The sequence below is a fragment of the Dichomitus squalens genome, assembly GCF_000275845.1.
Source record: "Dichomitus squalens LYAD-421 SS1 unplaced genomic scaffold DICSQscaffold_5, whole genome shotgun sequence".
In the NCBI taxonomy this organism is placed as follows: Eukaryota; Fungi; Basidiomycota; class Agaricomycetes; order Polyporales; family Polyporaceae; genus Dichomitus; species Dichomitus squalens.
Window position 1 is genome coordinate 299849 of NW_006766887.1, and position 24839 is coordinate 324687.

General features: G+C 55.7%; 9 protein-coding genes across 9 annotated transcripts; 5 read left to right on the plus strand and 4 right to left on the minus strand.

Moving 5' to 3' along the window:
• Nucleotides 1-93: 93 nt before the first annotated feature.
• Nucleotides 94-3588, minus strand: DICSQDRAFT_178590 (uncharacterized protein). Its single transcript, XM_007362819.1, has 20 exons — nucleotides 3366-3588; nucleotides 3244-3311; nucleotides 3138-3190; nucleotides 3028-3083; nucleotides 2958-2974; nucleotides 2575-2903; nucleotides 2414-2516; nucleotides 2237-2363; nucleotides 2074-2182; nucleotides 1978-1999; nucleotides 1912-1925; nucleotides 1801-1849; nucleotides 1688-1733; nucleotides 1553-1613; nucleotides 1462-1482; nucleotides 1362-1400; nucleotides 1095-1225; nucleotides 732-974; nucleotides 291-655; nucleotides 94-217 (listed from the first exon to the last, which is right to left on the minus strand). The coding sequence occupies exons 1-20, from the start codon at nucleotides 3487-3489 to the stop codon at nucleotides 170-172; spliced, it is 2025 nt and encodes a 674-aa protein (XP_007362881.1). The 5' UTR covers nucleotides 3490-3588; the 3' UTR covers nucleotides 94-169.
• Nucleotides 3589-4834: 1246 nt separating this feature from the next.
• On the plus strand, nucleotides 4835-7406 carry DICSQDRAFT_100668 (subtilisin-like protein; the record flags this gene model as incomplete). The annotated part of the gene is made up of 10 exons (XM_007362820.1): nucleotides 4835-5223; nucleotides 5280-5841; nucleotides 5920-6018; nucleotides 6080-6253; nucleotides 6311-6503; nucleotides 6572-6677; nucleotides 6757-6822; nucleotides 6903-7008; nucleotides 7090-7269; nucleotides 7353-7406. Exons 1-10 carry the CDS (start codon nucleotides 4982-4984, stop codon nucleotides 7404-7406), a joined length of 1782 nt encoding a protein of 593 aa, XP_007362882.1. The 5' UTR covers nucleotides 4835-4981.
• Nucleotides 7407-7731: 325 nt separating this feature from the next.
• On the minus strand, nucleotides 7732-11256 carry DICSQDRAFT_81034 (uncharacterized protein). Its single transcript, XM_007362821.1, has 14 exons — nucleotides 10976-11256; nucleotides 10766-10922; nucleotides 10628-10712; nucleotides 10470-10554; nucleotides 10323-10413; nucleotides 10149-10254; nucleotides 9985-10094; nucleotides 9730-9935; nucleotides 9266-9663; nucleotides 9074-9213; nucleotides 8748-9019; nucleotides 8534-8663; nucleotides 8201-8473; nucleotides 7732-8107 (listed from the first exon to the last, which is right to left on the minus strand). Exons 1-14 carry the CDS (start codon nucleotides 11102-11104, stop codon nucleotides 7773-7775), a joined length of 2517 nt encoding a protein of 838 aa, XP_007362883.1. The 5' UTR covers nucleotides 11105-11256; the 3' UTR covers nucleotides 7732-7772.
• Nucleotides 11257-11453: 197 nt separating this feature from the next.
• On the plus strand, nucleotides 11454-12269 carry DICSQDRAFT_100675 (uncharacterized protein; the record flags this gene model as incomplete). The annotated part of the gene is made up of 4 exons (XM_007362822.1): nucleotides 11454-11533; nucleotides 11589-11688; nucleotides 11743-11793; nucleotides 11854-12269. The coding sequence occupies exons 1-4, from the start codon at nucleotides 11528-11530 to the stop codon at nucleotides 12267-12269; spliced, it is 573 nt and encodes a 190-aa protein (XP_007362884.1). The 5' UTR covers nucleotides 11454-11527.
• Nucleotides 12270-14008: 1739 nt separating this feature from the next.
• Nucleotides 14009-15132, minus strand: DICSQDRAFT_133766 (uncharacterized protein). Its single transcript, XM_007362823.1, has 3 exons — nucleotides 14952-15132; nucleotides 14756-14891; nucleotides 14009-14681 (listed from the first exon to the last, which is right to left on the minus strand). The coding sequence occupies exons 1-3, from the start codon at nucleotides 15054-15056 to the stop codon at nucleotides 14320-14322; spliced, it is 603 nt and encodes a 200-aa protein (XP_007362885.1). The 5' UTR covers nucleotides 15057-15132; the 3' UTR covers nucleotides 14009-14319.
• Nucleotides 15133-15956: 824 nt separating this feature from the next.
• DICSQDRAFT_53179 (RNA-binding domain-containing protein) lies at nucleotides 15957-16713 on the plus strand (the record flags this gene model as incomplete). The annotated part of the gene is made up of 5 exons (XM_007362824.1): nucleotides 15957-15987; nucleotides 16040-16084; nucleotides 16149-16229; nucleotides 16303-16439; nucleotides 16513-16713. 5 exons carry the CDS (start codon nucleotides 15957-15959, stop codon nucleotides 16711-16713), a joined length of 495 nt encoding a protein of 164 aa, XP_007362886.1.
• Nucleotides 16714-17077: 364 nt separating this feature from the next.
• On the plus strand, nucleotides 17078-18210 carry DICSQDRAFT_167243 (uncharacterized protein; the record flags this gene model as incomplete). The annotated part of the gene is made up of 5 exons (XM_007362825.1): nucleotides 17078-17305; nucleotides 17382-17458; nucleotides 17537-17953; nucleotides 18027-18090; nucleotides 18145-18210. The coding sequence occupies 5 exons, from the start codon at nucleotides 17078-17080 to the stop codon at nucleotides 18208-18210; spliced, it is 852 nt and encodes a 283-aa protein (XP_007362887.1).
• A 656-nt stretch (nucleotides 18211-18866) lies between these two features.
• Nucleotides 18867-21490, minus strand: DICSQDRAFT_144775 (uncharacterized protein; the record flags this gene model as incomplete). Its single annotated transcript, XM_007362826.1, has 3 exons — nucleotides 18867-19339; nucleotides 19404-19530; nucleotides 19592-21490. 3 exons carry the CDS (start codon nucleotides 21488-21490, stop codon nucleotides 18867-18869), a joined length of 2499 nt encoding a protein of 832 aa, XP_007362888.1.
• Nucleotides 21491-23779: 2289 nt separating this feature from the next.
• Nucleotides 23780-24606, plus strand: DICSQDRAFT_167245 (uncharacterized protein; the record flags this gene model as incomplete). Its single annotated transcript, XM_007362827.1, has 2 exons — nucleotides 23780-24113; nucleotides 24203-24606. 2 exons carry the CDS (start codon nucleotides 23780-23782, stop codon nucleotides 24604-24606), a joined length of 738 nt encoding a protein of 245 aa, XP_007362889.1.
• Nucleotides 24607-24839: the final 233 nt, after the last annotated feature.

Genomic DNA, 24839 nt, shown 5'->3' on the forward strand with positions numbered 1-24839 from the left:
GCCACAGACGTAGCGGCTTGACGCGTCGCGACGCGTCTCGCCACAACCGCGTTCCACTCCACTGAAACACATTCATTCGGCCTAACGACTCATGGACTCCGTACATTTCTGACAACTCCTTCCTTGTTACTAGTATGCTATTTCTCAAAATGTCATTGCGCTCGTTTCTTCAGTTTGCCTTGAACGTCGGGAACTCGCTAATGCGAAGCTTGGTCGACTGTGAGCGCAGAAGCGAGACCGTCAATAACTTCTGCCTCCCATGACAGCATTGTGTCTCGCGAAGTACTCACCCCGAAAGGCCAGAGCGTGATGTTCTTCACAGCGCCGGTGCACGTTGGGTTCGTCGGCGGTGCAGCCGCAAACGTATCACCCGCAACCTCCCAGTCAATCGGGCACGCCGTGGCCGTGATCGTGAAGGGGGGAAGCCCCGAGTCGAAGACCGGGGACGGGAGCTTACCTCCGGACGGCGTGCTGCCGTGGAAGACGAGCGTCGAGGGGTCGATCGCATACTGCCACGTCTCCGTGGTGTCAAACTCGAGATCGACCGCCAAGGGCTGCTGGGCGTTCTGCGCGAGCACCTTCTGGCTGCGGGAGATGTCGAACGCGTAATGCAGCGGCCCCCGGTGAACGGCGACAGAGCCGTGCGGACGCTCCTCTGTCATGTTTGAGCCGGACCGTTTCAGTCTTGGAGCTCGCAGTGCAGCAGAGGACCGAGGGCAAAGTTTACGCACCGATGGTGATGTCGGAGGGTAGGTCCAGCGTGAACTTCGTGGTCCCCGCGTTCACGGAGACCGCATGTAGTCCGTTGGACGGGGACACGGGGCGGGCTGTTCCACCGTTGACCGAAATGGTACCTTGGGATACCCAACTTGGGATCCGCACGTAGTAAGTGAACGCCTTCGCAGCCGTGATCGTCGTAGTGAGCGAATCGCTGAAGGGATAAAGCGTGTCCACTGAGACCGCAACATTGTTCCCTGTGAAACATCACAGTGGCGTAATCAGAGACCACGTTGACCCGCCATGACATTGAGTATGCCCACATGGCAGCTGACGTGATGGTAGGGGTTGGGTTGTGGGAGGAGGCGAGAGCTCACCATTAGCGAGAGTAGTGTTCACGCTGTACGGTCCAAGATAGACATGGACTAGCGACGTTTGGTCAGGAGTTGCCACGAAAGCGTTGCTAATGAACTTCGGCCATCCCTGGGGGTGGTTGACCGTGCAGCACCTGGGAAACTATCCATGAGCAGTGTTCGGCGGTGAGCCATAGATTCATCAGCGGGGCGGATCGGCAAAGCGTTGCAACCGATCTACCGCATTTGTACCTCGACGCAGCGCGCAGCCAAGTAAACGCCAGGACTTACGGGTAGTTCGGTTCGAGGCCGAAAACGTTGGAGTACGGCCTATGTATGGCAAGTTATTGATTGGCCTTTCGTTAGCAGCGACGTGTTTCGAACGACTCACCCGTCCTCAGGGAAAGGGTTCCTATGGCAGCATATGGGGTGGAATAAATAAGCGGGCTTGAGACCCCCCGGAGCAAAGTCGCTGTACGTACGGTGTCATATTTTTAGCTGCGATTTGGTTTTGCTGTTGCAGGTATTGACGCGACCACATATCTGCCAAATTCAACGACTGTTAGTCACGTCCGTTCTTCACCGCAGCGTGGCCGGAGCGAGTTGGCAGGACATGCCTCCGGTAAGTTCTGCGGGCAGTGCGTTGTACGTGATTCGCTCGACCTGACACAAGGGCACTGTCAGCACCAGCATCGACGACAAACTTCCACCCCTGCGCCACGCAGCTTACCCTGTCCGCAAATTTCGGATCTCCTATGACTTGGTACAAGTAAGAACCACTAGAACCGCGTGTCAATGTGGGACATGCTCCTTCCGGTCATGGACGCTTGCAAACACGTACGAGAACATGGTTTCCTGCAACGTGGATCCGTCAGCGAAGCCAACGACGCGCCTGATCGACACTTACCACCACTAGGCACAGTTCAGTTCTGCAGGCGGTGACGTCACAACACAAGGTGAGATGATACGTAAAGGACGAAGAATAGTCAGTTGACGGACGTACCCGCGGACAGCTTCGAGCCCTGCCAGGTACTCGTCAGCGGCGTAGATGCCAGACGGCCGGCCGTGGTACTGGAACAGGAGGTCCCAGCCCTTGCTTGCAACATCAAGGTCTTTGTAGGGCTGTGGTGAGTCCATAGACCACTAAGATTTCAGAGGACACGAACCCGATTGATTATGCGTGAAGCGGTACGTAGAAGGGAGAGCCTTAAGACCTTCCGCCATGTTGACGCCATGCCAAGTCAGCTCCGGGAAAGGGTTTGTGAGATTTTCGACGGCGATCTTTGGGAAGTACTATGGGAGAGGTGAACTCTCTGGTCTTCGAGGAGTCCCAACATACAGACCTCTTCCTTGAAGACGTCTTCCCATGGATCTCCCGTGTACTTGAGCTGTTTCATTGTGTCGATAAGGAGATCTTCCTTTCCCTCAGGATGAAAGTCGTAAAGCCTTTGGCACCTCCTGCATCAGCGTGGCAGGTTTAGACGTTTGGATAGAAAGAGCAGACCACTGCAGAGTCATGACGAAGTCCTCCCAGCGTGTGCGGGCCCAGTCCTCGAGGCCCTCGCCATTGTGCAGCATTGTGTTGGCGAGGGAGACGAACTTGTGGAGGGCGCTCACAACACGATCCGTCAATGCGGGATTAGCTTCGACCATTTGGATGGCCCCAAAGAAGAATGGGTATCGACCCCACAGGTAGCGAGGCTTGGTGGTGTTGACTTCGGGTCCTAGCCAGCCAGTGGAATCTTGGTGGTCAAGGACGTAGTCCAGGAATTGCTGGACCTGCGACTGTATCGTCGAGTCATTAAGGAGAACGCCATTTGGAACCATGCCGTTCTGTGCGACAGAAAGTCAAATATACGGTAACAGCCTAGGAGAGCACGCACTTACAAACCAGTAGCTTCCAGCTATCAACAGTTGGATATCAATTGCCGTAGACATTATATTGGCAACAGCTCACCTTCTTCTAGATAAGAATAATAGGATGTCCCTCCGATCCAGTCACTGTCTGAAACACTGTGCGCACGTGGACGATCAGTCTAGGATGTATCGAAGTAGTTCTTGACGCACTAGTCATAGAAGTCATGTTCGTGACCAGCTAAACCATTGGTTTGCACGACGAGCTATCCTTCATAGTCAGTAGAAAGTGAGCCGGGACGTGACTGGGTATACTAACTTGGTCATGAAGCCAACCCGCAGGCTTGACCGTACCCAGCGGGAGGTTCAAGAATGCCTTTGGCGCAACTAGACGTAGAACAAGTCAGTAAGCCCTCACGACAGATGGATGGCAGCGCTCACGTCCTGTGGGGCTTCCGCCCTTCACCACCGAACGGGTTGCGATAGAGGCAAAGAAAGAGATCAGGACACCCCACAACATTGCGAATGGTCCGTTGGCCACTCCATCGGCTTGCGGTAGCCGCATTTTATATAGATATTCCTTGCTTCTCGGTCGTTCGCGGCTCCGAGCAGTGACGACGAGGACCTACCGCGTGATACGATAGACGGGATTCCTAGAAGCCTGAAAGTTCAAATGACTTCGTTGAATGGTCACGTATCAGAGGAAGCCTCGAACAGGAGATGCAGCTGATACCGAAGTGGAGCAGTATAACCTGCTATTCCGCAATGCTGCGCTCTCGCTGTTCGACTTGTAGAGTGTATGTGCTACCTTCGTTGAGACAGTAAATGCAAGACGAGGTATTGTTGTTGGATGGGTCGCGAGGACTGCTAGTAGAGACAAAGATGAGTGAATGACCAAGCCACGAGAAGCCGAAGAGCAGATCGGCGTTGATGCATCAAGCCCTCCTACTTCTTCTAAAGGCTTTCCGCAGGGCCGACAGACAACGGGCCGTTCGCACTAGCACGACGGTCCGTGCCCACAAATTTCGAACAGTAAAAGGGTGCGATTGCTACTCCCACCTATCTGGGGGTCGTATCATACTCGGAGTAGTACACCGATAAGCCTCGACTGAGCGGCATATGAGTTCAGCAGACTCATCGCGACAGCTCGGGTTTGGAATGCTGCAGCACATCCTACCGCCCCTGCTGCAGTTACGAGTCGTTGGATTCAGAGAATTACATCGTATGCGGGGACGAGAGGAGTCGGTCGGTCCGCTGGATCGGCGCATTGAATGTTGCATATCTAGCCCTTCGGCGCTCATGTCCTCCGAGTCCGATGAGCTGCACGCGCCTCATATTCCCTCATCCTCGCTCCCACCACATCGCCCTGAGCATGCATCTCGTCATATTCAGTATACCGGCCGAGCGGGTATACCACACGACACATCTTCCAGGAAGCGGGTGATCCACATGGATGCACGCTAACGTGATCTTATCAGTTAGCCTTCTCAGTCGGCCGCCTGACTTGTTACTAAGATGGCATACATCCTCTTGCGAGTCTTCGCAGGTCTTTCTGCCCCATCTCGGCTCATGGATAGCTACGACAGAGTCTCAGTCTTGGCAGCATCCTGGATCAGACTTTGCGGAGTCCGCATCACAGTAAGTAGCGAGCGGTACTGCCTTTGACAATGCGCTGTAACGTTAACGATACATGGAAGGTGCAGATTCGCTGTTGAATGCTTTGCTTGCTGCTACATATACCGAGTCGATCCACGTTGTCGCCAAGATTTCACATTCAACTCACGAATTCCCTATCTGGATGTTGCGTTCGCATGCACGCGTGAACCCAATGCCGCTCTGCGACAGTTGTCAAACGACCAAGGCTGAACAATCAACTCTGATGCCGACGTCTTCCATGTCGACGTTGCTCGCGGTTCGACGATGGAATATGAATCCGCGCGGCGCTGCGAAGCACATCATGAGGAAATCTGGAAGCGCAATCGCTCTCCGTGTCGCCAGAGCGTCGGAGATCGTATATAAGGGCTTCGCGACCATTGTGTCTGCAACGATCCGTCGCCATGTTCTGGTCGTCCGCTCTCATCCTCGGGCTCGCGCACCTCGCTGCCTCCAAGCCTCTCGTCTCCAAGAGGTGGGATGACTTTGGCGTGAAGCACGCTTGGGTCGATGTCCCTCGTGGATGGGAGCTCCACGGTCCCGCTCCTGCGGACTACACTTTTGACATGCGCATCGGTCTCAAGCAGGACAGGTTCGACGACCTTGTCGCTGCTCTTTACGAGGTCAGCGACCCCGCCCATGAGCGGTAAGCCATTGCGTCGTTGTGCTACTACATGCAAGCACTGACGTGCACCTGCATAGGTATGGTCAGCACCTCTCTAAAGAGGAGGTGGCAGCTCTCATTGCCCCACATCCCGACTCCGTCGACCTTGTAGAGTCCTGGCTACACGCCTACGGCCTCAGCGCTGCCAACTCTGAGCGGTCGCCGTCTGGAGACTGGATCACCATCCGCGTCTCCGTAGCCCAGGCTGAGAAGATGCTGGGCACGAAGTATAACGTCTTCCGTCACAGCAAGAGCGAAGACTACGTGATCCGTACCATGAACTACAGCTTGCCTAACGTCCTTCATGAGCACGTCGCAGTCGTCGCACCGACGACCTACTTCGGTACAATGAAGAGCATGAAGGCGACGAGCTTCGTTAAGGAGAACGCGCCGACCATCGAGAGCGATGTTGACGTCGCCCACCTTCTTACTGGCCCCAGTTCGCTCGCAACTGTTCCATCGAGCTGCTCGAGCACGATCACTCCCGCGTGTCTCCGCGCGCTCTACAACACCTCGAGTTACGTTCCCGCCGCCACTGACAAGAACATCCTCGGTGTTGCGGGCTATTTGGACGAGTTTGCGAACCGTGCGGACTTGCAGGTATGTGCGGCTTCCATCTGTTCATGCGGGTCCTGGTTATTGACGTCTCTACGTGTTCTATCGCGGATCGTTCGATAGACATTCTTCAAACGCTTCCGGACTGATGCTGTCAATTCATCATTCACCACTGTCCAAGTTAACGGTGGCGGCGATGATCAAAGTGATCCTGGTGTTGAGGTGAGTGGTGTATGAAATGGTCTTGTGGCGAGGTCCCATTCTGATACACTCGATCCGTCAGGCCAATCTCGATATCCAGTACACCGAGGGTATCTCGTTCCCCACCCCCAACATCTACTACAGCACTGGTGGCTCTCCGCCCTTCAACTCCGACGAAAATACTCCTACGAACACCAACGAGCCCTACCTTGACTGGCTGAACTTCATCCTTGCACAGGACACGATCCCGCAGACGGTGGGCCTATCAACTCAACCTCGAGTACTAGGTGCTAACGATTGGTCGACCGAATAGTTCACCACAAGCTATGGCGACGACGAGCAGACCGTTCCTCTTGATTACGCCACTAGCGTGTGCAATCTTTTCGCACAGTTGGGTGCCCGTGGTAGCAGCATCCTGTTCAGCAGCGGAGACGACGGCGTCGGCGGCGGCGACTGCCTTTCCAACGACGGCACGAACACTACGAAGTTCCTTCCAAACTTCCCTGGTACGTCTTTTACGAGATGGCCTCGCAACGTTCAAAGGGCTCAACAGGTTGTCCTAAAATTGCTGCAGCCTCCTGTCCATTCGTAACGACCGTCGGTGGCACCATTCGTATCAACCCGGAGGTTGCCGTTAGCTTCTCTGGTGGAGGCTTCTCAAACTACTTTGCGCGCCCCGAGTTCGTAATCCCTTCACAATTTTTGGCTAAGTTCGCGGTCTAGGCTGCCAAACGCTGATTGTCGATCACGTATATGCAGTTACCAGAGCACCGCTGTCTCGACGTTCCTCACCAAACTCGGTAGCACGAACAAGGGCCTGTTCAAGTGCGTTCAAGAGGCTCAGATCGGATATGTGTGAACCGACTAACGTCAATACTCTCTTCCTGCGTTTTTGTTTCGTTCAGCACAACCGGCCGTGCGTACCCTGACGTTGCCGCCCAAGGGGAAAACTTCCAGGTCGTCATTGGCGGGCGCGTCGAGTCTGTTGCTGGAACAAGCGCTAGCTCCCCGGTTAGTTCACTCCAAACCAAAAAAATTGCTAGATCGGACCCTGTCTCGCTGTTATCTCACTGACAGCTTACCGCATGACAGACCTTCGCCGCGGTGATATCTCTCCTGAACGATTTCCGTCTCTCGCAGGGAAAGTCGCCTTTGGGTTTCCTCAACCCGCTCATTTACTCGACGGGCGTTCCTGGCTTCAACGACATCACCTCCGGCACGAATCCCGGCTGCGGGACCAACGGCTTTACGGCGGGCGCCGGGTGGGACCCGGTGAGTGTGCCGTCCACGGAGGACCCTTGCTCGCGTGGTAGGTCTTGTACTGACCGCGCCTGTTCCTTCCGTCTGCTTTCCAGGTCACCGGCTTGGGCACGCCAGACTTCGGCAAGCTGCAGGCTCTTATCGGGTGAGCGTCTTGGGAAGCTGGAAGGTGTAAGAGGAACGACGGATGGAAGGAAAGACGCGTGCAGCGGGATGTAGATCAAAGATTCCGCCGCGGATTGTGTCATTCCAGAGCGTCAATGAGAAGCAATGTATATTGCGGTCTGCCACGACGAAGGCTCCCCGTGTGGATCGCGGTGGCACTCGCACACTGCTGTGTGGTCTTTCCACATGGCCCCCGTGAGGGCACGTTGTTGCACCACGCGTCCAACTATGCTTACACGCGCACCTACATGTCTACATGGTACAAACAAGGTTCATAACCCCAAAGCATTTTATGATCGGCTGGGCCCCACGACGTACTGAACACGTATGCCGCGCAGATCCCGGAGAGATCACACGAGCACGACAAAGTTATTCCCGCAGACCGGGCAGCGCCGCGTCGCATCGAGGAGATCTCTCACAACCCTACTGTTGCGCGCTGAGTTGGGAAGCACGCTGGATGACCCTCCGACCCCTCCGACAGCGCTTGAGCCGGTATCCTGCGGTGAGGGCGCCGTTTTGTCTCGGCCTCGGTCTCCGTGACTGTCCCCGTCCGTCGGCTCGGCCGCGTGCATGTTTACGGCAGGGGAAGCAAGTGTGAGTGAAGGTTGAAACGCTTTGCGGCTGCAGCCAATGCATGTCCGTACTGTCGGTGTGGCGAGCAGGTATGAGGTAATGCAACAGCGCGCTGTGGCAAGGGGCGGGATTGTGAGCAACGCGATGATGGCGCGAAGAGAGCGAAGGCGCAGTCAATGCATGTAGACGCGGGTGTAAGACGCACCCCACACGTGGCCGTTTGCGCATATGGCGCTTTCCGGATCCGCAGGCGAGAGCGGGATCGGGACATTGCATGCTGGGCATGGCTCGACCAGGCTGTCAAGGGACGAGAGGGTTCGCGCGCCGGTCCCGGTACTGGCGTCGGTGCTTAGCTCAGGGTGCGGCGTAGACCGTAACAGTTGCTTCCGAAGCTCTTCGGCTTCCTTAGCCAACGTCGGGGGCGCTCCTGCGGTGGCGGCCTGATGAATGGTGCGATGGGCAAATGATATGTCATCCTCTGTACGACTGTGGTCAGCGCCTGCATCGATGACTAACTGTACGAGAGGGACAGGCTTACGATTGAGTAGCTCACTTAAGGCCGAGATGTGCCGTATCAACGTGGCCTGGACATGGTTTCGGACACCCGCCAGAAATAGACTGGCAGCCTTGGCAAATTCTTGCTGCACGTCGGGCATCTCTGAGTGGTTCTGCAACGGCATCGTGGTACGGTGACGTGATACGGTGACACAGTGGATTAAACTCTCGGCGGCGTCACCGTCAACCCGACTCACCTGACAGAAGACCGCTACGGCATATCGCATGCGCAGGGATTGAGTGCTGTCCCATCCGAAGAGATGCGTAGTCAAGCTTTCTCGAACTTCGCGGGATACATCCGATGTCCAATCTCCGGCATATGGTGGAATGTGGAAATCCGCGAGGGCGCCGCTCAACGGGATTTGATACAGAACCTTCAGTATACCCGAGTGTATGCGTGGGATCCTGACTGACTCCCGGAGCTGCCAAAGGATTGCACGAAGAGCAGACAAGGGCGTCTCCCCGCTACCTTTCGCAAGCTGTCAGTCACTATCTCCATGATAGAAGCAGTGTATGAACATACTATTTGAGGGATGACCGACGCGCTCCGCCAGGTCAGAGATGACTCCATCGCCAAAACTTTCCTCCCACAGTTGTGCCACAACGAATGTGCTGATATGCTTTGCGTCGTGCTTGTAGCTGAAATCTGTCGGACGTGATGCTCTATAGGACGAGTTCTCCAATTGCACCTTCGAGTGACGCCGGAGTAACGTACTCGTATATCCACAAAAATGTTGCACGGCCGTCGAAAGTAGTCATCCCGTTAGTCCTGTCCACGTCTTTGAATGAGGCCTTCTCCGGTTCAGCCCTAACGAAAATAGCGCGGGAGGCTGCGGACAGCGTTTCAGACGATACGTTTGCCGATGACGATTGGTCCAACGATGGGTCGACGAAGAGATTTCGAATGGCATGAAAAGATCCATCCGACAGAGAGACCACACACACGTCATGAGTTGGTATGTAGGAGATGCCAGAACATGGACTAAGCGCCGTCGACCCCACGGAGCGCTTCTGCGTTCGGAGCAGCAGCGTGCGCGAGCCTGACCATGCTGCTTTTCCAAAGGATGGAGACCATAGGAACAGAACGCCGGCCTTGTGGTATATTAGAATCGGCTATATAAAGTTGAGTTCAGTCTAGTCGAATTCCAGAGAAGCGCAGTGCGGCGAAGGGAAGCTCACGCTGCGCTCAGCGACATTCGCCCACCTCATGGCGGTGATAGCTCTTCTGTCAGATTCGCATGCCTCCCCGTCATAAGGCTCAACACTCAAATGGAGTTGGTGGGTTTGCACAAATTGTGTGATACCAGGCTTAGCAGTGAGTGTCTGTCGGGCAGTCAGGATGGTGACCGACCCATCAGACGTGCCGCACGCCAGCATCGCCTCGCCTGCAACCATAGTAGAATTGTATAAGCTGTGAAATTGTAGCGTACTTACAGGTACCATCTTGGATGAGACTCCACGAAGACCATGCGAGCTGCGTCACCCATCTATCAGAGACCGAAACTTCCTCCACAACGACCATACGTCGGTTGGTTCTGTTGTATCTGGGCATGCGTCGTGGGCGGCGGACCATCGAGAGAAGGAAATGGCGGACGAACCTGAGAAACGTAACGGAACCGGCGCGATTACCCACCGCCAACAGAGACGCGTCAACGCGTGGAGCGGGCGTGAGGCCCCAACTAGGCTGAGAGGACCACTCAATACCTGAGAGCAGGTTTACCAATCAAGGTTTATCGGAAAACCAGGCCCGGGCCCCATGAGTACCCACGCACAGGTAGACTGCAGTTGCAACATCTGTTTGAACGCCGAACCCTGCGTCTTGGCAACGGCCACGATTTTCAGAGAGGATGTGACATCTTCGAGCTGTCAGCAGCTTTCGTAAATGTCTCATGGATGGCGCTACGAAGACATCGGCTTGCCATAACCCACTCTCCTGTGAGAAGGTTCTTGCTCGCACTCCATATGGTTAGTTCAAGGTTCGAGTTTAGCAGCGCGAGCACGCATCTGTGAGAACGGAAGATACCACCGTCAGATACCCCGTGCCTGGTGGACTGGCAGAGCACACGTTCTGCCGCACCCTGCGTCCATGGTGAGATTGCTAGGAGAAAGCGTCGCTGCCCAGAGGGAGGGGTCAAGCGAGCCTAGAGAAACGGTGCCCCACTCTGTTCGGGTGCCTTTTGAGCGTTCCGTTGCCATATATGGGCAACGTAAATACCTGAGCAATCAATAGGCCATTGATGAGGAAGAGACCGATCATATTCAATCATGGTCCTCAGCCATCCCAGCGGTCGAACGATACCGCGGGGAGAGGGCTTGATGTCCGTAATTTTCTTAATCACCGAGGAATGGACGTTGACACCCAGGTCGGGGGTCTTGAGACGGGAGATCAATCAGAGCGCGACGATCGCAAGCAACGAAACAGTACCAAAATGTAGACGGCATACTTCGTCAGGAGTACGGCTTGTCCGTCCTGGGAAAATTGCAGTCCTTGCACGGACGGGGAAACAGACACAGCCGGTAGGCCTAAGACTGTCGGAAGCGGCAGTTCCGCCATCTGTCCGTCTGTTGCGGCCCAGTAGTCGCTCTGTGGTCTCAAGTGTCAGAAGTGAAGGCTCCTGGAGTATTGACACGGGAACCGACTACTCGGGCTGGCTGCACCAAACCGAGCCTCGAGCTAGAATTCAGTCGAGCGAATGCAGGACTGGGTGCAAACCACTGCCCTGGTGAGAGACGCGTTGTAAGGCACAAGTCGGATGGCACTGCGAGAAGGTGGTCGAGGACGAATCGGCGACTCGGCTGTCCATGCTCACAGCCTGTCGGAGTCTGAACCGCAGAATCTCCGCGCGTCGCGCCCCTCCCGCGCTTCAATGTACAAAGGTGGTTGCAAGTGCAAGTCTCCCCTTGCTCCTTAGACTATATTGGACTGTGGGCAGCAGATACATTGAAAGCGATCTTGCCACACCTAAACACATACAGCATGACTGTCTGTAATTTCTCTTGCTTCGGGAAAGCCGCAGCCTCTGATACAATTTATGCAGGATCTCACGTTCTGCTACTTGCATATGTCACGCCATGACATCGAGGTGTTAGACACCATCGGTACACCAGACTATCTCAACGGCGACTTGTCCATAGAGGGTACGCAGTCAGGCAGCCGTATGGAACCCGCTGCTCGACTTGGCTCCCTTGCAGACGTCGATGTGGCCCCACACCTGAAACCCCCCAATCCCGAGGAATCGGAAGGTTGGTCATGCCGCCACCGGATGTACACGTATCGTTGACTGTTTACATGTGCATAAACAGTACTTCCTTCTCAAGTGCATCCGTCTTACCCGTATGGCAACCCGTTGAGTATCAAACACCCGGCCGCGCTACCCCGCCGGCCATACGATCCCGCTTCGCGTGCTCTCTTTGAAGACATGGGTTACGGAGGCGGTGGAGTGAACGGCTCCATTCGCTGGAAAGACCTCGCGCTCGACCTCTTGTTCCCGGTCGATCAGGCGCGGGAGGAGGCAGAGAAGGCCGCGCAAGCTCGCCAAATGGCGAACGGGACGACGTCAAATCACCCGCCGGTCCCACCACAGCCGGCGCAGAACCAAGCGGTGGAGGAAGACGAAGATGAAAATGATGAAAATGATGTAGACGACGAAGAGCAGGGTGAGGGCGATGACGAAGAGGGATTGGAGGGCGAATCGAGTTATGAGGATGATGAAGAATGACTTGGGAGACATGCCGAGTAGCTTTACGTCCGTTGCGCAGGTAACTGCGGGCAGTGTCTTTAGTGATTAGGCGCGCTGACGTTCTTATCCACGGGAGAGACTGAGCTGTGGTGGTCAGACTGCCCGGGTCGCTACGTAGTATTGATAAGTGCAATAGCGCCGTCCCATCTGCCGCCGTAACGCGCTCGCGGCAGCATGCACCAACCCGCGCAACTTGACGATGATACTTCGTACTTCATATTCGGGATTGCTGTGTTGGCGTTGATCTCGACTTCGCCACTCAGCCAGCATATATACCGGCGCACAGTGGCGTGGTAGCGTGTCATGGCAGGTTGCCGGAATTGCTGACTTCGATGACGACTGAGCTGTAACTGAGCATGGGGTCCCCCAAGGACCCGGCTCTGCTGCTGCCGTGGTGGAGCAGTCCTATCACCGATGTGCCTGGGGTAGCACATGTTGTTCTCGCCTATAGAACAATCGAATTGCGCTCCTCGGAGTTCTGCTGGTCATAGCCATCGTGGGACGAGGTGTTGTGTTATCGGTAACTTACGACTTAGAAGAAAGGATGCGGATGACAGGGAATGACGGCGTGCATACGGTGTAGCCCAAGAAATCTGGAGTCAACGTCCATGCTGGTCGGAGCCTTTGTACGAAAACCGGCTAGGAACAAGTTAGGCCATATACGCCGGGGCCGCGCTACGAAAAAGGCACCTGCGATGATCGTCACTTTCGCGCATCCATGAATGGTTCGATGTCGGAAGCATACTTACGCGGCCAGGGTGGGACAAGCCTCCGCTACTTTGGGTCATGGCGTGCCACGATCATTTCCGTCCTGCGATCACGGAAGGAAAACTGTGCGTAGGCTGGGCTCAGTAGTGAGCGTGGCAGAATATCCCTGGTCTCAAACACATAAATAAGGAGCGCGTGCTCTTGGTGAAGAAGTCTCGCTCGACATGGAATAGGCGACTTACATTCCTGGATTGATCGATATGGCGAGCAAGATACACGCAGAACATCCGGCATACGGCGTTGAGTTATAATGGTCGTCGCGGGGGATCCGCTTCGCCCGGCTTCCCAACAACTCGGTAAAAGGTCCGTAGCGCTACGGCTGAGCGCGAGCGTAGTCACGCCCGACGAAATCCCGTTGAAGGAACAGCCGGAGAAATGACATCCGTGGTGCAAGGGGACGCATGCGCTCGGGTCCGGCTGATCCTGCTCCAAATCGGAGGCGACGTTGGGAAAATCATATGCAAGCGAAGGTTCAAAAGATGGAGCGCGGCGAGCGTGTAGACAGCGAAGACGTGTGCCGCACTCAGGGTCCCGCAAAGCCTCTGGGTAACCGGCGAAGTCAAGGACGCATGGACTCGAGAGGCCTAGTCCGGTCTGCTATATACACCGAAGATCAAAGATTTGGTCGAGCGGATGAGAGCCTCGTGGTGGGTGGGACTTGTTGAGATGAGTCCGACAGATTGGGACGACTGGGGCACCATACTGTAAGGCACACCGCCCATCCTTCGACGGAAGCATGCTCGAAGCGCGTTTGGCCTTCCAGAATCCGAACTCAGGTCCAGACGCATGGCGACTACATCTCTCATTCAGATCTCGATTTATGGTTCGGATCGTCAAATGCGCGCCCGTCCAGGCCCACCCTCCTCAGCCAAAAATCAGACTTCGAGTTCGGCGACTCGGGGCCTTCGCCCAAGCGCTCTTGAAGCATGCGTTGGTGCGAATCGAACCTGGGGAAGTGACGATTCATGTGATTGTCCAATGCATAAGGAACTCTAAATAAGATGCGATGGGTACAGTGCGACAGCGACAACGACTCATGTACGTACGTAGCTACAACAGGAGTCCATGAGACGTCGACTATAGACAGAGGTATCTAGGTATGTACGGTGTGCGAAAGCAAGCAAACGACAAGGGGTAGCAATTACTCAAGAAGATATGTACAGATTATACCGCACGGTTTCTTTTGTGTGTGCACAATGACGCACTGCGGGTGACAACTGCGGGGCTGTGTGCGAATGAGCGGCGCGCGTCACAACCAAGATCATTTGTAGGCGAGGAAGTAAGCCGATAGGGCAGGGAGATCATTCGTCCCTGCGTCTGCGTAGCCTTGGCGTCGAGATCCGTTGAACTTGAGCACGATGACAGGACCGCACCAGGGCTTCTGCGCGGCGCCGGACGTTATGCGATATATCGCGCGATTCACCGGCGAGCCGCGCTGTAGCGATGTCGGGCAGTACCATATGTGAAGAGGGAACCGAAGCGGCTCGCCATTTAATCCTTGCGTGAGGATGATGGTGTTGGGCACACTTTCCGTGAACCAGTCTTGGACGAGGGGCGTGGGGCACATCCCTTGCGAGATTGTGCCTTGCGGGCGGCACTGCACTGTCGTCACCTTCACGCGGTCTACGAAAACGGAAATGCGTTAGTCGGCACAGCCCGCAGCAAGCATGGTCGGGACGCGTCGCGCGAAATCTTACCTTCGTGTGGCATGAATAACAGCGCCGACACAGAGACAAGTTCTGCCTGGGCGGGCGGCGGCGTCGCGATCATGTTCGGGTACTGGGGCTGTGGCGCGTTCGTCGGGATGCATTCGCGACGGTGGCGGGGCCAATCCTAAATACGCGGAAGTGGTCAGGGTGAAGCGCGACGCGTAAAAGCCGACATCGGACTTACACTCTGGAGATGCTCCGGAGAGCAGTACCATGCATTTTGGCAGCGGCTGCACCACATGGAAGTGGGTCGGCAGCAGATGATGCAAGGGTGGTTAATGAGCGACATATTGAAAGAGTAGTAGAGTAAGAAAATGAAGATAAATGAGAAGAAGAATAGAGACGCGAACGAGAGAACTCGAAATGACCGACGAGGGATAGGGAGGCCTATGACGGCACTGCAGGGTCTTTTATTCAACGCGAGGACGAGCGGCTCTGAGACCGCGCGGCGCGTGGGACACAAAGAGTCGAGTCTAGAAAAAGATCTGAAGGGGCCGTGCATACGTAAAACGATAGAATGGTTAAGGTACACGACCGCTGAGAGGGGAAAATGCTTACTTGGAAACTTGCTTGATGTTGTGCATGACACGCATCACGCCGCGGTACGCGACTGATCTGAAAGTCTCTTGCGCACCTGGTTGGTCAAGGTTCCCGGCCGTGAAACGTTATTATGGAGTGCAGCACGCGGCCATCGCGGGGCCTCCCGAGTGGGTACTGTACAAAAGAGGATATGACTCCTCGGCGAGTCAACAAGCCACCTCACGGACTAGGGTACGTCTGGCAGGGTGGGTAATGTATCACGTAGCTGGGCCGCTAGAAGCTGTGCGGAACGGATTCTACCGGCCTACAAGCCAAGTCGCGACACCCGCTGTCCGGGCCATGGTTCAGATCGTCGGTCTGCATCTGCAGTGACAGTCCAGCGGCATATTGGCGGTAAACTGGCAACGGTGCAGCGACGTCTCACCTGGTGCTCAACCTCTCACGGATAGCGGCGACCAAATACCACTGGCCCCGTAATATAATCTTGACCCTGACGGCGACGGCGGTCCCCGTTATCCTCCGGGGCTGCCTCCGGACTCCGGAGGTCTCCTGGGTGTCCCAGAATGGCAGAGCCGGCGCCTGTCACTGGAACGCGTCGGTGCTGGATCGTTCGAGTCGCGAGCACGTCCTCCGCTACCGAGCATCTACCATGTCCGACGACGGGATGAACATTGATGACGGTCTGCTCTAATGCTATCTATGCTAGCCTCTACCTGACATCTTGCCATACAGGGGGGGTCGTCAGGAGGAAGGGACGGGGTTTTCAGAGTGCTGCAGGTATGTTTAGCTCGAATCTGTTCCAGGCGAGCATGTAGCATTAACGTGCGTCGTTGTGTTACAGGAAACGAGAGTGCTGTCACCTCCGAGCAAGTCTTTGACAGGGTGGAGTCGGGACAAACCTCAGAAACTCGGGCTGCACGATGTGAGTAGTCCTCAAACTGCTGCGCTCCCTGCCCGCCGTCCGTCGTGCTAACACAGATCGATTCCACGCATAGCTGTCGAAGGATGGATCGTTCTTGTCACAAACGTCCACGAAGAGGCCACCGAGGAGGACGTGACGGACAAGTTCGCAGAGTACGGGGAGATTAAAAACTTGCACCTCAATCTTGACAGACGGACGGGTTATGTCAAGGTGCGTTCCGTGCTCGAGGCTGACCCTGGGGTCTGTCAGCATGGTACCAATGATACTCATCCTCGATGACTAGGGCTATGCATTGGTGGAGTATGAAACAATGGCTGAAGCGCAGGCAGCCATTGATGGCGCATCCGGGACGACTCTGTTGGAGCAGCCGCTGCAATGCGACTTTGCCTTTGTCAGGCCACCACCGGCAGGGCCGAAAAAGGGCCGGGGAAGAGAAGGTCGTGGACGGAGTGCTAGTCCGTCGCGTCGGCGCGGAGGGGACTAGAAGTCACCCGGCATCGACCCTGGTTCGAGAGGCAATTCTTCGTACGCGTCCTGTGCAACCACGTCTTTGTCCTGCTGTGGCTCTCGCTAGCCCGTAATCTCAATGTGTATTCTACCCAAGGACTCCGTTTCTCCATATCGCATGTCCATGTTGCTTCGCCAAACGCCGCGCGCAAATAATGGAGTCCATTCGCTGTTTGTACCTGGTTCGTTTGTACTACATATGCGGTGGGATGGGCGGTTGGGCGCGCACGTCACGCGTGAGTTCGCACGCCCAGTGCACAACAGCGTCTTGACCACTGGCCATCACTACGTCGTTTGCCACACCCTCCTCTTTCGTTCTCTCGCGTACCCCCCACACTCCAATGGCCAAGGCGACCATCAAAGAAGTGCCTGCCTCTGACAGTGAGGAAGAGGAGCCCAGGTCGGCCAAGAAGTCCACGTCTGCGTCCAGAAACGCGTCAGCGAACAAAGGACACGCCTCGGACGCGGTGGCGGCGGAAGAGGAGGAAGGCAGTGGCTCTGACGGGGAGGAAGAGGAGGAGTACGAGATTGAGGCCATTTTGGACGCGAAACACGGGACGTTCCCCGGGGTGCGTGTCACGCTCCACACGGTTCGCAGTCCGCGCGCGAACGGCATTCGCTGACCGCGTGTTCACGCGTCAACAGGGCAGAGTAGGCTACCTCGTCAAATGGAAGGGCTATGGCGAGGAGCACAATAGCTGGGTTGACGAGAAAGACGCAGTGTGAGTGCACTTGGCATCTACCCCATGCTGAGACGCGTGCTGACGGCTCACTATGACACCCCGCGTGCGCATATGAAGAGGCGCAAAGGAGCTCATCGACGAGTATTGGAAAAAGGTAGGCAAGAAGCGCAAGTCAGACGCGAAGCCCAAGCCCGCGGTGAAGCCTCCAAAGTCGAAAGAGGAGTCGGACGAGGAGCCAGCTCAGCCCGCCAAGAAGCGTGGCCGGCCTTCCAAAGGGCAGACCAAGCCTGTAGATGAGGACCAAGACGAGGACATGGAGGACGAGGCACCGAAGAAGAAGCCGCGAAAGAGCACAGGGGGAGCTAGTGCGAAGGGCACAAAGCGCGGCGCGGCGGCCGCGGGGGAACTTGACGAAGAGAGTAACTACGCGGACATGTCCAAGTGGAAGGATCTCGCCACTTGGGAACATCTCGTCCAGTCAATTGACACCGTTGAGCGCACGGAAAACAACACGTTGTTGGTTTACTTCACGCTGTAAGTACCTCCGGTCGCGGTGCCCGGCTTTGCAGTCCATGGACGGCTAACGTTGTGCCTGTTATCGCCCCAGGAAAAATGGTAAAGGACAAGGAAGAGAGACATCAGACGTTTGCAAGAAAAAAATACCTTACAAAGTTTGTCACCGCCTTCACAGGAGCCGTCATCGGTTACTCACCAGTCCTTGTCAGCTCATCGAGTTCTACGAGAGCAATCTCCGATGGAAGCAGACAGACGAAGACGCTATGGAGGAGTAACATCGCTAGCTACTTTTGATCCCGTGCGCTCCGAAGTTGCTGTGGGCTGTCCCGCGGAACTTCGTGTACATACGCTGAACCCCGTTTTGCGCTCTCAACTGTACTTGCTTTGTGGCCATGTTGTGTTTGCTCCTCGCCACCTCTACGTAGATATTCTAATGTTGACCGATCTATCTGAGACCTAATATGTAGTGCACGAGTGTTAAACCCGCCCGCAACCGGCCGGGAACAGCGAACGAACCACCAACTCCCGTAAGGTTGAAATTCAGATATCGCATGACATGACGGAATGCAGCGGATGGAGACATTGGATGATACTCTTAACGATAGCACAGCCGGTACTAAACATAACATATGGATACCATATAACGAAGCATGTTGCGCAAGTACGGTAGGGGAGGGAGGGCAGTGGTTGATGTACGTACAGCAAACCAACGCACAGGAAGGCCAAGCCTTCCGAATAAATAATGCGGGGGTCACAAGAGACGGATGCAAGGTTCCAATAGAGTTGTGACGGCGCCAAGGACAGGGCACTGTGCCTGGGTTCAAGCCTAGAAGACGTTAGAACAAATACGCTCCCTAGAAGCCTTCAGCCCAAGCGCATCTCACAAACACAGCCTTAGGAATCAATTAGCCATACGCCACATAAGCAAGGTTTACAACTCCTGATGCAGGGGCGCTGCCTCGGACGTCTCCTCGCTCGCAATATCCTCCTTGAGACTTCGCGCGACGGCGTCAGCATCCTTGACTTTTTCGCGCTCGTCCGGGGATGAGGTCTTCTGGGCGTCCGCCTCCACGATTCGGTTCAACGCAGCCTCGACCTCCTCCTTTCCACGACCGATTACCACAGGGGGGACACCGGTTTCCGCGGGCGTCTCGGTTTGCTGTGGGTCTTCGATGGGGAGAATAGACGCGGTCCCATCCTCATCCTCCTCGTCAGCGGCTTCAGGGCTGCCGAATGCGCGAGCGCCATTGCGCTTAATCTTACGAAGACGAGCGTTGAAGCCTGAGATCACGTCCTGGACTTCATCCTGAAGCTCTTGGATAGCAGGAACGACTGGGTTGATAGGTGGCGATTGGTGACTGCCGTCCTGGACGCTGTGCGCGTGCGCAGTGAAGTTCTCGCTCCCTTGCAGATAGGCGTAGGTTAGCAACTGAGCGAAACTGATCAACAGCATCCAGAAATGACGTACGACGAGCCAGATCATGGTAACGTTGCCAGTCTTGGTACGTGACGTCGTCGAGGTACGCGTAATCGAGACCGATGTCAGCCTGAGCGCGCTCCGCAAGATCCTTGATTTCCGCCGTAAGCTTCTCCACCTGAAACAGACATGAAACATCGTAAGCAACATTCATCTTACTTTATGGTTACCATACATACCTCCGCAAGCTCTTTGTCAAGAACACCCCTGTACCAGCCGTTGACGACGGTTTCGGTCTGGCGGAGGCGGTCGTTAAACTTCTCCTCGACCTTTCCAACGATACGGTCCCAGAGTTTTCTCTTCTCTTCAATCGACCTACCCTCCTTCCGGAGGTTGGCAAGGTACTTCTCGGCACCGCGGAGGAACTTCTCGCCGTCCTCAACAAGGCTGTCTACCTCATTCCGGATCTCCTCGTTGTCCTTCAGCTCGACCACGGCAGCTTTACGGATCGCCACAAGAGCCTTGCGGAGAGACTTCTTGTTTACCTGGATTTGTTCGATGATCTTAGTCTCCCACTTGGCGTGACGGCTCTCGATATTTGCGCGGTCACGTGCAGTCTTCTCGCGGCGAGCTTGGAGACGGGCTTCCTGTTCCTCGTCGGTCTCGACCTGAGGCTGGGATGGGCTGGTGTCCTCGGAAGGCTTATCCGAAAGCAGTTCCTCCTCCGAGAGACCGAGCTCGGCCTTGAACGCGTCCAGGTCCAGATCGGACAGGGGGTCAGAGTCGTCGTTTTCCTGCACCTGGACCTCTGGTTCGGCAGGACTAACGGTCGAGGGAACAGCATCGGCAACATCTGGGATGGACGCTATGGCGAGCGTGGCGGTGTTAGAAGCCACGGCAGAAGAACCAATCAAGTCTTCCGAGTCGGAAGGAGCTACTGTACCCGCCACATGCACTGCGGATGACAGTGCTTCGCTGGCTCCGTCGTGAACTGCTGCAGTAGCATGTTCTACCACCGAGGAGGCGACAGAAGGGATCTCCTGGGCGACTGATGCCGCACTGTTCAAGGAGCCATGTACGGCAGCCTGGGCTTCCGCGGCAAGAGATGAGACCGGTGGGACAACGGCGTCACTTGCGGCTCCTGCGGCGGAAGACAGCGTGGACGATGCGGTCTCAGAAATCGCCGGCGTGGTGGACTTCAGCAAATCGGATGCGCTCGATAATACCGAGGACGCCTGGCCACCTACCACAGCGACAGACGACTTCACGCGGTCCGTGGCCTGCGAGACAGGTAGTACTTCTGATCGCAAGATAGATGCGGTCTGAGCGGCCGAGCTCGAAATAGCGGAGGTTCCAGACACGGCAGCTGACGCAACGGAGGACAAGGATGAAGAAGCCTTCGCCGAGGCCTTGGAAACCTGGGAGGAGGCCTTGGACAGCTGCGACGAGGCGGCGCTTCGGGCCTGGGATACAGGAGGCGCCTGGGGTTGACCACTCATCTCCTTCACATGCTCCCAGATCTTCTGAACGTGGGGGTCCACGAACTGTCGCCGTTGCTCGCCTAAGATAGCCGCAAGTTGCGCGACGACCGCCTTGATCTTCTCCCACACAGGACGAGCATGAGGGCGTGCGGCTTGATAACCCTGATACGTCTTCTGGGCGGCAAAGGCAGCGTATGGACGGGTTTGTTCCTGCAGCTGGTGCAAGGTGGAGGCGGTGCGCCGCACGTAGGGAGCCAGATACTGCTCATACTCCTTCTCGACCCGGGTGCGGTATGGTGCGGTTTGCGCATCTAATTTCAGTAGCTGTGGCACAGCGTACTTGTGGTAAAGCGGCACGACGCGCTTGTTCCATTGCGGAACGACGCGGGCATCGAACTCCTTGTGGATCCGAGCCGCGATAGGCTTCGCTGTGCGTACGGCGTAGTCGGCATACGGCTTGGCTTTCTCCACGTAAGGGGCCACCGCAGGGTGAGCAAGTGCGTGCTGAATCGGCGGAAGGATATACGGTTCGATGACGAGAGCCCGATACTGCGCGAGGCCGCGACAAACCGGTGATTTTAGGTTCTGATCTTCCGGACAGATCGCAAGGGTATAGATGGTAAACCAGAGCAGGAACAGGCGGAAAACAAATTCCATGAAGCCCGTGGAATTACTAGATCGCTTCTTGGAGTAAAATTTCAGCGAAGGCTCGCGGGAAAACGAAACTATTCATTACTTTTCCGCCCTTCTTGGTTTTCTGTTTCCCTTTTGTCTTCACCGATTTGGACGCTGCGCTAGGCTAAAGGATGAGACGCGTGAGCACTACATCGTAACATTAGTCAACAAAGCGAATCAGATTCTGGAACAACCAAAATCGCGACAGTTTGGGCACCGGAAGTTCTGTCTCCGACTGCCCGACGCGTGACTTCGTCGGAAGTGAATGTATCCAGCAATAGCGACCCAAGGTCAAGCCCACCGCGTCAACCATGATTGTGGCAACGGAAATAGTTCCAATGCGGTTGGCAACACGCGATGAGGTGGGCGGTCCCCACCTGGTAAACTGACGAACTTTACAGACGTTTCAAAAGGTAACCAGGCCGCTTCACAGGTCATGGCGCTAAGTGGAAGTCGGGACAAAGGAAAGACCGTTGCGTTAACCTTTCTAGGTCATCCCGTACGCGCGTTCTCTTTCATAGAGGCACAAGTAGACGGGCATCCACGAGCAGAATCTGGCGCGAAGAGCCGCACACAGCGTAACCGAGACGAAGGTAGATATCAGAACACTCACGGAACTGTCCGTCTCCCCAACATGTGCCTTATTAGTGGTATCGAGTGTGGTTCCATTAGAGAGAGGGCTTGATTTGTTGGGTAGGCTCTGCGTGTCTTGGTCTGGCTTCTTTGCAATATGGGGAATAGGTTGTGAGGAAGGGTTGCGCGAAGTAGGCACGGGGGCAGCGGGGGTGCGTCGTGTGACGACCATGATGGGAGCTGTAGGATACGGGGTGCACCAGGCAGACTATATGCGTGATTGAGAAAGCAGACGCGAACTAGAGAACGAAGGACATTCAAGAAAGTCGACAAAGTGAGCGAAGGCGGAGCAGAGTTGGGCTTGCAACATGCTCAGGCGCTCGTAGACGTGTAATATGTTTGCACAGGTTTGGCCCACGTCGTCATCGACACCAACACTCACCTGCTCGTCCTCCAGGATCACCTCCACGTCCCGCAATCATGCCTCCCTCCTCCAGGCCCCTCACCACTTATTCGCGCCGACGCACCCGACCCAGAGAGGCCGAGACAAATGTTACACAATCCTCGCCCATCAGAGCGCTCAGTCCAGAACGAGAAGACGTTGCTTTCTCTGTGATGGCTGGTAGGATGAACAAACGCGCGCGTTTGGTCTCACGCTCCATCAGAGCCACCGACAGTGCCGAGGACAGTACAAACCCAAATGTAGTACCAGACAGTCGCCCGTCAAAGAGGAAAAAGGCGGCCTCGACTTTCGAAGGCGAGGCTTCATCAAACAGTGACTATATGCGCGATAGACATGCACCCATGGCCTCCCAAATTCGTATTCCTGGGCTCGCGATGCCGTCGGACCAATTTATGACAGATTCTCCTACTAGGTCAGCTCCAGCACCGACGGACAAACTCTCAGACAAACTCTCACCTCTGCCAGTCGCCAAGAAGATGCTGTCACGGACGAGCTCTCGCAACCTCAAAGAGAATGCTGCTCGGGTCGGCTCTCGTCCTCTCGCTTCTCCATTCAGCAGTCGACCAAACTCCCGCGCTTCTTCGCCCAGTGTCACTTCCCGCGGTGTTCGGGTGCGACTGGTGCACCACTCTCGGGCTCTCTCTCACGTTGACGCTCTTCAGGAAAAGGTCATCGATCGCAACGTCCTCCAGGCGACATCAGGGGCAGCGGGATCTCGAGTTACCCCGACGGCCATCGGACTGACGGATCCGGGAGTCCAGGGAAAATCAACTACACGCATGCATCATAGCCGTTCGAGTTCTACCCCTGCATCGAAGTCAGCGCTGGACCCTCGGACTTGTGAAGATTGGCTTGTTTCGGCGACAACAGCGCTTTCACATCCAACAGCGGCTGCCCAGCTGGACGCCGAAGGTCGAAGAGGGGACACAGCTGTAGAACACGCGTCTTTCTTCATCGATGCGCCCATGCAGATATCGACTCCTCCGCGGACACGAAAGGGTTTCACTGTCGGCGCCTGGGGACACGGTCTCATGCCGCAACTTGATGCTGATCCTCCTCCTCCTGTCCGGAGTTTCAGGTACGACAGCGACGTGGATATGTCCGATAGTAGCCTCCCCAGCTCTCCGACAGACTCCCGATCCAGCCGACCCGAAGTTCCGCGTCGGCGCCGTCGGACTATAGTCCATCTCTCTAGCGACAGTCTTTTCTCGTCATCCTTCAACTTCTCTGCAATCATGTCTGAAACGGGGCGGTTTCCGAGGCCTCCTGCTTCGGAAGGATCTAGATCTCCTGAGGCTCACCCGCTTGTCTTGGAGTCAGAGCTTGCGCCCGCTTTCTCGCTCAGCAACTCACCCAACAATCTAGAGACTAGGATCGGATCTAAGGTGAATGTGACAGAGGCTCTTACTGGTTCTGTAGACTGTCTGCGGCCTCAGGACCCCTCGGATGATCGGGGGAACATTGCTGGACCGCCTTCTCGCTTTGGTCTCGGTCTCGGTCCTACTCAGGCTGCACCGGACCTTGAAGGTGACGAGCTGTTGGACCTGTTCTCGGTGCTTGGCCTAGATGGTGAGTGCCGACTGCGCGTTTGCGCGTTTTTCATGCCAAGGTCCTTCCGACGATGTTTCTCTTGCTTATACTTTATGCTACACAATCAGAGGACCAGAAGTGGTCGAGTTTTAAGCGCGCTGATGACTCAGGCGTGGTTTTCTCTTCTGATCCGTCCGAAGGAGATGCACGGTGGACCTCCGCCAAAGCGGGTCGGGTTGGGCGCAAACGTGGTGATACCATCCGGGCATCCGACTACACGAAACCTTCTGCGCTAGTTACATCGGGTTCTCTTGACTGTGCTTCTACTTCGGGCTCCTCTGGTTCTCGAAGGCTCCCCACGAGGCGTACTCGCTCTGGGACTGTCACTCAGGCTAGCTCTAGCTCTTCAAGCACGCGGCGCAAACACGAAGGCTGGCCAACCATTAGAATGCGGACGAATCCGGAACCTCTTCGTGCCGACGAGAACGAGGATGACGAACTTCTATTGAAAGACGGGGACGTCATTGAATGAAGTTGTGCTATGTTCGACCTGTTTGTGAGTGACACCTTGTCCTTTTAGCGTGTGCTACATCTTGAGGTTGTCCTCCGCGCGCAGTTTCAAGCTATACCTCTTCAGCATCCGGTATATCTGTACCCTGAACTTTGCCGGCCAATCTCTCTACCGCTTTGCAATTGCTCTCCCTTTCTTGTTCCGTAGATCGATTCGTCATACTCTTGTCGCCTCTGCAATATACCCAATCCTGT